The sequence below is a fragment of the Poromitra crassiceps genome, assembly GCF_964638095.1.
Source record: "Poromitra crassiceps genome assembly, chromosome: 18".
Classification (NCBI taxonomy): domain Eukaryota; kingdom Metazoa; phylum Chordata; class Actinopteri; order Beryciformes; family Melamphaidae; genus Poromitra; species Poromitra crassiceps.
Genome location: NC_139636.1, coordinates 24,628,874 through 24,641,039, shown reverse-complemented (window position 1 = coordinate 24,641,039; position 12,166 = coordinate 24,628,874). Strand labels below are relative to the sequence as shown.

Sequence of the window (12,166 nt, the reverse complement as noted above, 5' to 3'; positions counted from 1 at the left end):
CTTTCTTTCTTTCACTCTGACAAAGACCAGTTCTTGGTCTTGATATTACTAACTTGACTCCACCAAGGACCACAGTGGAAACAAGTGTACATTAATACTTTCATCTACCATCTTCAGGGTCCAGATGTATATTATGGATGTTTTTCCTCAACATAAACCAAAGTCAAAGTGAAGATGTTTGGAGTTGTTCTTACCCGAGAGGGAATAGTCAGTGTTGGTGATGTGCATGGCCTGTGAGTAGGACACACTGGGCTGCATGTCGTGACCCTTGTCCCTCTGCCTCTGCCTGTACCACACAAACAGACTGAGCATAGCCATGACGATGAGGAGGAGGAAGACGATGCCCATGACAGCGCCTGCCGACTGGCGCTCCGAGCCTCGCGCCGGGCTGATCTTGGTGTAGGGGTTCAGCTCCTCCATCATCAGAGCTGCTACAGGGAAAAGACACGCGCGGGGTTATTAAAACAGCGTGTATACATCTGTGTTGGAGCAAAACAACAACAACAACAGCAACAAAAGATGGTGTAGTAGTAGGGCCTTTATCGCGGCTCACCTTGATCACAACGGATGCCTTTATACCCGGGGCTGCAGTAGCATGTGCCGGTCACATAGTCACAGGTAGCGTTGTTCATGCACTCACAGAGCTGCTGACAGCCATACCCAAATGTACCTGCAGGGCACTCTGCATGGGAGAGAGGCACATTATTCAATCCCTCAAAGTACTTAGAGAGTGGGAGCCAAAGTGGTGAGGCATGTACACTCATCCACACGGCAATTCTGTTCAGAGGTATCATGTGGAGTGTGTGTGTGTGTTTGTGTGTGTGTGTGTGTGTGTGTAGGGGGGGGGGACTACTCAACTCTGCTCACAGCTAGTCCCAATGAAGCCTGTTCGGCAAGCACACTGGCCAGTGATGTGGTCGCAGTCAGCACCGTTCTGACAGCGGCAGACCTCAGAGCAGTCCCTGCCGTAGAAGCCTGAAGGACAGCCTGGGACAGACAGATAGAGAAAGGGTCAGGGGTCAAGGGTCAGCGAGGTTAGAGAAATAAGAGGGTAAGCAGATATAAGATGACAAGTTCATGTGGCTGGGAAGTAGCAAACTCAATGCCATTCAGTATCTCTGCAACTATAGGGGACAACGTGAATGGGTATGATGTTATGCTGTTAACATAGCATGAGGTGAAAACAAAGAACAATGAACATTTCAAGTGGAAACAAGTTCGATTCCAAATGAAGCAATAAGAAGAAATCAGTTAAAACAAGAGTCATTCCATGCAATAATATGGCACCACAAAAAGACTAAATAAAACTGTTGTAATAGGTACTAGAATTAATATCAGTAGAGTGATGTTGATGTTGAAGTGTATGAGTATTTAGAAAAGCGCTATATAAGTCCTATCTATAATTATTATTATTATTATCTGCACCATAGCTGAATGAATGACTGGAACGTATTATGAGGAAAAGAAATAAATCATAAAGTGGGACCTAAACTCGCCAATGATACTACTTTAATGTTACTATCTTTATATTACTTACTCATTAAACATGTCAATGTCAACCTAAAATCATCCAGTCACCCAATTGCCTTTTGTACAATATCTTGTTTCTCACTCAGCTAGAACCATATTGACGATTGTCATGTGCTGCAGTTCCGTTGGACTGCCAGCAGATGCCACTGTGTGTCTACTAACTGGAGGGGGAGAGACTCACGCTGTGTGCAGTAGAGACCGGTCCAGCCTGGGCTGCACCTGCACTCCCCGTCGTAGGCACTGCACTGGGCTCCGTTGTGACAGTTACACGAGTTGAGGCAATCAGGGCCCCAGTGCCCAGAGGGACAGGCTGCAGATGCCACAGAGACACAGTCATAGACAAGATAGACAAGCTCATGGGTCTCATACACTCCCACACATGTGCATACCCATACATGCTGCATGCCCAATGCATGCATACATGAAGCAGGTATCATCATAAGTTAACATATCACTGATGAGACATATACATATTCTCCACACACATATTACACAGACAGAGAATCAGGGATGCATACTTTACACAAACCCCTTGCAGTAAATCCAATGTGATCCTTACCCTCAACCATTCGAGAATTTGTGTTATGCGAACAGACTTATGTGTGAGCTTGAATCACCCAAAGTAAAGTACCGGTAATGTGACATGCATCTGATCATACGTTATTTCTATTGTAAGTACCTAATGCAATATAATACCATGCATCATTTCCCATGGCATTGACAGCTCAAAGCTCTGGTAATGATCTTTGGCCCATGGCGCAGTAAATCAAAGAGCATAATGTATTACATAATCATTTAAGCAAGCTATGTGTTTTACACCGGCTGGGGTTGTGGGAAGTTCTTGGAATGTGTCGGGCCATGAAAATGACTGATGTGTATGAAGGTAAATGTGTAAGAGAAATTAGGGGGTGGAGATGGAAAATGACAGGAAGTAAATAACAAGAGCAAATGAGAGTGTGACACACAGAGAGGCTGAAAAAGAGATAAGCCATACATACCATGAGAGCAATCCTCTCCGATCCAACCTGGGAAGCATTGGCAGGAGCCATCGATGGGGTTGCAGGTGCCATTGTTAGTGCAGAGGCAGATCTCAGCACAGCTCTTCCCATACCTGCCGCTTGGACACACTGCAACACAGAGAAGAAGCCACCATTTACAAACACATCTGCATAAAATCGCATACATACTGTACAAAGACTGGCAAAATCAATTAACGTCATGCCATTAAGCTTGAATGCATTAGCGCATGCTTTGAAAGCTATTTGAAACCTTGAATGTTAAACATACTTCTCTAATGGATTATATTCTTCTATTCAAGTGGTCATAAAGTGAAGCGTTCGGACAAAAGGAGTTGATCACCGCCTCCAGTGGTACAACAACTGCCCAATTTCCACTCAGAGTGGAATGAGTGATGTGCCACAGAATGAAAATAGACCTTGAACACCACAGTCAGTATACATTTGAAAATAGATCTTGTACACCACAGTCAGTATACATTTGAAAATAGATCTTGTACACCACAGTCAGTATAGATTTTAAAATAGACCTTGTACACCACAGTCAGTATACATTTGAAAATAGACCATGTACACCACAGTCAGTATACATTTGAAAATAGATCTTGTACACCACAGTCAGTATACATTTGAAAATAGATCTTGTACACCACAGTCAGTATACATTTGAAAATAGATCTTGTACACCGCAGTCAGTATACATTTGAAAATAGATCTTGTACACCACAGTCAGTATAGATTTTAAAATAGACCATGTACACCACAGTCAGTAGTATACATTTTAAAATAGACCATGTACACCACAATCAGTATACATTTGAAAATAGATCTTGTACACCACAGTCAGTATAGATTTTAAAATAGACCATGCACACCACAGTCAGTATAAATTTTAAAATAGATCTTGTACACCACAGTCAGTATACATTTTTTATCAAATTAATATTTCAATGCTTTCAGTCACACTTCAATAAAAGACGTAATTTTCAATGAAATCTCTATTGTGTTTTCTTCTTGGACTGTGGGGACAAATTGAACCAAGGTGTATCTAACCAATAAAGACCAGGGAGCTGCAGCACCAGCAGGTACATCAAAGTCGTTATATGGAGAAAAGGCCAGCATTAGAAATATCACAGAAGGTGGCTGGCTGTGAAAGACGTGAGCCTTGACTGATTTTGATGTGGGGTGATTTTAATGACATTTCAACTGGCTTTTTCCACATCTTGAGATCTCTTTCAAGCCGACTTCAAGCAGGTTGGCATTAGGCCATGAGGTTGGCTCCCCCATACTGCTTCTTCTGGGGATTCAGAAGTCAACACAACAGGAGATCTTCATTAGCCTGGGACTTTGTGTGCTGGACAGAGGACAAGGCTCAACAAGAGGAGAATGCGTAGGTTGTTGGCCACCTTTGTCCCTAGTGGCAATACCGCCTGCTGGCTATTAATTACAGTCCAGACAAATTAGGGCTGGCTCTCGTTTTCTCTCTTCCTTCCTTTAGCGAGCCTATTAAACTTTTATTCATGAGACATTGCTCAAAGCCATGAAAGAGAATTCAAGAAATCCCCACTGCCTTTCTGTTTTATATATATATATATATATATATATGTATATATATATATATACATACATACCGTATATATATATATACATACATACACACACACACACACACACACACACACACACACACACACACACACACACACACACACACACACACACACACACACACACACACAGACAAGTAAATGATTTAAAGTAGAATCTACAGTATATTTGCATGTGGATGTTGTTCTTTACCACAGTGCACAGATGCTCACAAGTCTTTTTTTGCAAGTCCAACTAAAGACTCAAGTCTTTGAGGGGAAAGTCCCAAGTCAAGTCTCAAGTCTTTGAGCTCAAGTCCAAGTCAAGTCTCAAGTCTTTTGGTCACAAGTCCAATTCAAGTCTCAAGTCTCTTATGGATGAGTGTTCTATCATCTGCTGCATGCCTGCTTAGAACACTGCATAGCTCAAATTAAGGAATTCAAAGCATGTACTGTATTATCCTCACTCCTTTATCTATAAGCATACAGTATCAACATTGATTAGTTGACATTATTATTAGTAGACATTTCCTGAATGTTAATGCACCAAAAAGAAAAAAGAAAAAAAAAAGATTGTTCACAAGTCCCAAACCTCAAGTCCAGGTCAAGTCTCAAGTCTTTGAGGACAAGTCTCAAGTCAAGTCTCAAGTCACTGTGTGTGTGACTTAAGTGCGACTCAAGTCCAAGTCTCAAGTCCAAGTCCCCATCTCTGAGCAGCAGTCTTTAATCTTTACTGCACAATAGCAAACAAGAAACCATAGACACTTAATTTTAGGCACACACTTTTTCTTTCTCTCTCTCCCTCTCTCCCACACCCAACCCACCCACCCACCCACCCGCCCACAGACAGACACACACACACACACACACACACACACACACACACACACACACACACACACACACACACACACACACACACACACACACACATCTAGGTATATGCCAATATTTAGTTGTTAGAGTGAGGGGCTGGGAAGAGCCAATATTAAGCTTTTTTCTGTATTTTAAGTACAAAACAAAAAACTAAAATGACACAAAGTCCCCACCATTGTGTCAATACAATCAAAATGTAGATGCAGTTGAAACCTAAAAGCAGATCATCATTACTGGTACAAACCAGACTAGTTCAAAACGTCTTTTCAAACAATTCTTTTATAACATTGTACATGCTCTGTGACTGTGCCATATAACGCATAGTACTGGCACCTTGCATAAAACATGCTTGAACATGTAAATCAGAGAAGCAACATCAAACATTTCTCAGGGCAATGTAGGGGATTTTGTGGAAGTGAGACACAGGGGCAAAAAATATCTAAAATCAAATGTTTCCAACAATGTCAGTCTGACTCCTTGGGCAATTTTGCTGATCCAAATATCTCAAAAAGCTGCCCTGTGTAGCCCTGTTTTACACAAGGAGTGTAGAAGAATTCTGCACGTCTTGTTTCTTGGTTAACCAGGATGTTTTTGCAAAGTAATTTGCATGCAGCTCTCTTGACAGAATTAGAGAGAAGACGGCAACATTTACTTGACATATTCTTTGTGTGTCTCAGAAAGACGAGTCTCAGCAATATTCAGATTTCTGGTGAAGGTTGTTTTTCACTGGGTTGCGCTGATAATGTCAATTATTCACCGTTTCAAGGCCAAGAAGCTAGTGGGAGTTGCAGCAGGTCATTTGCTGATCTCATTAAAGCCATTGAGGCCATCAAGGACAGTAATAATAATAAGATGTGCAGGTGTCTTCACAAAGTACTGTAACAGGTAATAATAACCAGAAGGGTTTATTTGACACATCAAGGTACTATGAAATAAGGTAGGAATAAACAATCACCACACTCATTTATAATATATCATCATTATTCTATTGTCGAGTACATTATTAAGTTATTTTAAATGTATATATGTATACGATTGATATTATCACTTAATTTTCCTAGTAATTTACTTCTTTTTTTTTTATGTCAAAGCATCTTGCCAGAGCGGATCCAATTCCCCAACTTACCTTTTTCCAAACGCAATGCAGCCACAATTAAAAGATGACAGAAGAGAAAAGAAACTGACAGTTAACAACACAGCAGAAAAGAAAGCACAGGGGTGCAGGGGGGCTACTTGCCTTGGTTGCACAGAGAGCCGGAGAAGCCGGACAGGCACTCACAGTGGCCCGTCACATGGTGGCACGGGCCGGTGCTGTGGACACACTGTGGGCATGACTGGCTGCAGCGGTGTCCGTAGAACCCAGGGGAGCAGACTGGGGCAGGGAGGGAGCGCGTGCCGGGAGGAGAGGGGTTCCGGCGACAAATGTGGATGAAACGATACGAATACATCGTATTAAAACACGGCAAGACACGAGTGATCGGGGGGGATCAGGGCCAGAGGAATTACAGCAGTATCAATGGGGAGAGGCAGCAGAAAAGAGAGAAGTCAGTCTTTATTGTAATCCCGCCCATCTCATTCGCTGCCAGAGATTTAATAGTAAAAGAGTTAAAGGGAATCGTGAAAGTCTGTTTTATATCAAATCTTTTCTAAGAGTGCAGCTTAACGACCCATAAATGCCATGAAAGACACAATTGTGCATTGATAATGCTGATTTTATGGACCGAATGTTAACCATTAAGAGATATTCAAAAGGTTGCATAAAGGTAATGGACATTAACATTTGATACAGAGAGCAGCTACAGTGAAGTAGTATGATAAGAAACTGTGGAAATAATGCAAACATATATATATTTTAATCCCATAGAGGGAGAAACTGTATATGAATTATGTTTTATGTTTCTATTTCCGATATCAGTGATAAACAGCTTTGATTAAAGTTTTAAAATTGTGAATTCTTGGTTTCATAAGCCCAAAGGTCAGACGTTTCCCAACCCACAGAGAACATATAATCATCCCTCAACTGAAGCAAAAACATGCCAATCACAAACGAGTTATGAGAATTTCCCCCCGGCAATGAATGGCTACATCTATACTAGGAATAGTGCCCGAATCTGTAGTTCTTCTCTCCCTCTATTTCTCCATCACACCCACACATTATTACACATGCACGCAGACCCCATGTGTGTCTCTCTGAAATTCCAGTGTGAAATGCACTCCCAATCAGTGAGCTCGTCACTTGAGAACAGCTTCTGGAGAGGAGGCCCCATTCGGCAACCAGAATCTCCCACCGAGAGCTGACGGTTGAGGGCGAGATGGCGGGATGAGGACCGTGCGTGTGTGTGTGTTGGGCAGGGCGCAGCGGGGGGATAAGGACTGCGTGTGTGTGTGTGTGTGTGTGTGTGTTGGGCAGGGCGCAGCGGGGGGATGAGGGCCGCGCGCGTGTGTGTGTGTGTGTGTGTGTTGGGCAGGGCGCAGCGGGGGGATGAGGACCGCGCGTGTGTGTGTATGTGTGTGTGTGTGTGTGTGTGTGTGTGTGTGTGTGTGTGTGTGTGTTGGGCAGGGCGCGGCGGGGGTGGAGTAAGGACACTGTGATTAAGTGATGGCGGTGATGAAGGGTTTACACTCAGGCAGTTATTATGACCAACAACTAAGTGCCTCTCCTCAGCTAGCTCACCCTCGGCAATCCTTCACATCAAGGCAAGGTCAATATTGTGATGGAGTTTGTTACTGCGCTGCTCGTTTCCTAAAGACTTGGGGGGAAAGAGAGGTGGCGTTTAGTCGCCGGAGAAGAAGTAGAGGAGTCTCACTTCTTTTGCAGGAGGTCCCTCTGTATCCAGGTGCACACACACATGTGCCGTCCTCTGGAGAGCAGGAGCCTCCGTTCTGACAGGAGCAGCTGACCGAACAGTTGGGACCCCAGAAGCCTTGTGGGCACACGTTATCACAGTGGATTCCTGTGGGCACAGTGAGGAATAACAGTAACAACAACACGCTATGACGCCAAACACCGATACGCCGAGGGCGTCCGGGTAGTGCAGTGGTAGATTCACCTGCCTACCGACACGAGGGTCACAGGTTTGAGCCCCATGTTGCCACGGGGCATCCATACAGGCACAATTGGTGGTGTCTGCAGATGGGAAGTCGGAATAAGGGTAGTGTACATGTATATGTCCTGTTCGCTGCACTAGTGCCCCCTCTGGTCAGTCGGGGCGCCTGTTCGGGGGGAGGAGACTTTGGGGGGGATTGGGGGGAATAGCGTGATCCTCCCATGCGCGCTACGTCCTGCTGGTGAAACCCTCGCTGTCAGGTGAAAAGAAGTGGATGATGGCGACTGTACATGTATTGGAGGATGCATGTGCTAGTGACTAGTCTGCAACTCGGGCCTCAGATCGGCAGAGGGGGTGGATCCACGACCGGGACAGCAGCGGGAATTGACCAAGTAGAATTGGGGAGAAAATTGGGAGAGAAATACAAAAAAAAAATCATCAAAAAAGAACAGTCACGATGCCTGACAGTCATCACACTGGATCTGTAGAAGGATATTCACCCGGCCTGAGTCCTCGGGTCAGTTTCTGTTTTAAGTGAAGAAGCTGCGGTTTTCTAGTGTGATGGATTTTTTTTTCTTTGAGTTCAGCCCATCCTTTCAGACTCTGACTGTGTCTCCATTCCAAATGTATTTTATTTTTGATCTGACTGGGGCTCCCTGCCAGTGCACACTGTGTTGATTAACAGGGTTAGGTCCCCAGAGGAGCCTAGCTCCTCTCCCATTCTCTTTCAGCAGAGCCGTGGTAGTGCGCTGAGCTGAGCTGAGCTGAAGGGAATTGCTCTGCTGGGGCTCCGGCTAGGAGAGCAGAGTCTGGAAGTGTCACTGTGTGTCTCTCTGGCACGCCTCCAAACAAACAAACACAAAACACTCAATCCATACTGGGCTATCAATGTGCACATTATTTAGCACATTCATTTGACCAGCATGTTGCCTTTCAGCAAGACACGTGCCTGCTGCAACCAATACAGAGACATGGGCAACTCACATGCCTGCTGCAACAAATACACAGACATGGGCAACTCACATGTCTGCTGCAACCAATACAGAGACATGGGCAACTCACATGCCTGCTGTAACCAATACAGAGACATGGGCAACTCACATGCCTGCTGCAACCAATACACAGACATGGGCAACTCACATGTCTGCTGCAACCAATACAGAGACATGGGCAACTCACATGTCTGCTGCAACCAATACAGAGACATGGGCAACTCACATACCTGCTGCAACCAATACACAGACATGGGCAACTCACATGTCTGCTGCAACCAATACACAGACATGGGCAACTCACATACCTGCTGCAACCAATACACAGACATGGGCAACTCACATACCTGCTGCAACCAATACACAGACATGGGCAACTCACATGTCTGCTGCAACCAATACACAGACATGGGCAACTCACATGCCTGCTGCAACCAATACACAGACATGGGCAACTCACATGTCTGCTGCAACCAATACACAGACATGGGCAACTCACATACCTGCTGCAACCAATACAGAGACATGGGCAACTCACATGTCTGCTGCAACCAATACACAGACATGGGCAACTCACATGCCTGCTGCAACCAATACAGAGACATGGGCAACTCACATGTCTGCTGCAACCAATACACAGACATGGGCAACTCACATACCTGCTGCAACCAATACAGAGACATGGGCAACTCACATACCTGCTGCAACCAATACAGAGACATGGGCAACTCACATGCCTGCTGCAACCAATACACAGACATGGGCAACTCACATCCCTTTCTGCAACCAATACAGAGACATGGGCAACTCACATGCCTGCTGCAACCAATACACAGACATGGGCAACTCACATGCCTGCTGCAACCAATACACAGATATGGGCAACTCACATGCCTGCTGCAACCAATACAGAGACATGGGCAACTCACATGCCTGCTGCAACCAATACACAGACATGGGCAACTCACATGCCTGCTGCAACCAATACACAGACATGGGCAACTCACATGCCTGCTGCAACCAATACACAGACATGGCAACTCACATGCCTGCTGCAACCAATACACAGATATGGGCAACTCACATGCCTGCTGCAACCAATACACAGACATGGGCAACTCACATGCCTGCTGCAACCAATACACAGATATGGGCAACTCACATGCCTGCTGCAACCAATACACAGACATGGGCAACTCACATGCCTGCTGCAACCAATACACAGACATGGGCAACTCACATGCCTGCTGCAACCAATACACAGACATGGGCAACTCACATGCCTGCTGCAACCAATACACAGATATGGGCAACTCACATGCCTGCTGCAACCAATACACAGACATGGGCAACTCACATGCCTGCTGCAACCAATACACAGACATGGGCAACTCACATGCCTGCTGCAACCAATACAGAGACATGGGCAACTCACATGCCTGCTGCAACCAATACACAGACATGGGCAACTCACATGCCTGCTGCAACCAATACACAGACATGGGCAACTCACATGCCTGCTGCAACCAATACAGAGACATGGGCAACTCACATGCCTGCTGCAACCAATACACAGACATGGGCAACTCACATGCCTGCTGCAACCAATACACAGACATGGGCAACTCACATGCCTGCTGCAACCAATACACAGATATGGGCAACTCACATGCCTGCTGCAACCAATACACAGACATGGGCAACTCACATGGCTGCTGCAACAAATACACAGACATGGGCAACTCACATGCCTGCTGCAACCAATACAGAGACATGGGCAACTCACATGTCTGCTGCAACCAATACACAGACATGGGCAACTCACATGGCTGCTGCAACAAATACACAGACATGGGCAACTCACATGGCTGCTGCAACCAATACAGAGACATGGGCAACTCACATGCCTGCTGCAACCAATACACAGACATGGGCAACTCACATGTCTGCTGCAACCAATACACAGACATGGGCAACTCACATGCCTGCTGCAACCAATACACAGACATGGCAACTCACATGCCTGCTGCAACCAATACACAGACATGGGCAACTCACATACCTGCTGCAACCAATACACAGACATGGCAACTCACATACCTGCTGCAACCAATACACAGACATGGCAACTCACATGCCTGCTGCAACCAATACACAGACATGGGCAACTCACATACCTGCTGCAACCAATACACAGACATGGCAACTCACATACCTGCTGCAACCAATACACAGACATGGCAACTCACATGCCTGCTGCAACCAATACAGAGACATGGGCAACTCACATACCTGCTGCAACCAATACACAGACATGGCAACTCACATGCCTGCTGCAACCAATACACAGACATGGGCAACTCACATACCTGCTGCAACCAATACACAGACATGGGCAACTCACATGCCTGCTGCAACCAATACACAGACATGGGCAACTCACATACCTGCTGCAACCAATACACAGACATGGGCAACTCACATACCTGCTGCAACCAATACAGAGACATGGGCAACTCACATGCCTGCTGCAACCAATACAGAGACATGGGCAACTCACATGCCTGCTGCAACCAATACACAGACATGGGCAACTCACGTGCCTGCTGCAACCAATACACAGACATGGGCAACTCACATGCCTGCTGCAACCAATACAGAGACATGGGCAACTCACATGCCTGCTGCAACCAATACAGAGACATGGGCAACTCACATGCCTGCTGCAACCAATACAGAGACATGGGCAACTCACATACCTGCTGCAACCAATACAGAGACATGGGCAACTCACATGCCTGCTGCAACCAATACAGAGACATGGGCAACTCACATACCTGCTGCAACCAATACAGAGACATGGGCAACTCACATGTCTGCTGCAACCAATACAGAGACATGGGCAACTAACATGCCTGCTGCAACCAATACACAGACATGGACAACTCACATGCCTGCTGCAACCAATACACAGACATGGGCAACTAACATGCCTGCTGCAACCAATACACAGATATGGGCAACTCACATGCCTGCTGCAACCAATACACAGACATGGGCAACTCACATACCTGCTGCAACCAATACACAGACATGGGCAACTCACATACCTGCTACAA

General features: G+C 45.6%; 1 protein-coding gene across 1 annotated transcript in view; it reads right to left on the bottom strand.

Moving 5' to 3' along the window:
* The window catches only part of megf11 (multiple EGF-like-domains 11), a gene marked incomplete at its 3' end in the record, with an annotated part of 72,691 nt that overhangs the window by 3,508 nt on the left and 57,017 nt on the right, over positions 1-12,166 (bottom strand). The window contains exons 11-17 of the mRNA XM_083654536.1: positions 7,816-7,962; positions 6,246-6,380; positions 2,529-2,657; positions 1,712-1,840; positions 859-987; positions 554-682; positions 195-431 (exon numbers count right to left, since the gene is read on the bottom strand). Coding sequence (XP_083510662.1) covers positions 195-431; positions 554-682; positions 859-987; positions 1,712-1,840; positions 2,529-2,657; positions 6,246-6,380; positions 7,816-7,962 — 1,035 coding nt within the window. The remainder of the gene's footprint in view (positions 1-194; positions 432-553; positions 683-858; positions 988-1,711; positions 1,841-2,528; positions 2,658-6,245; positions 6,381-7,815; positions 7,963-12,166) is intronic.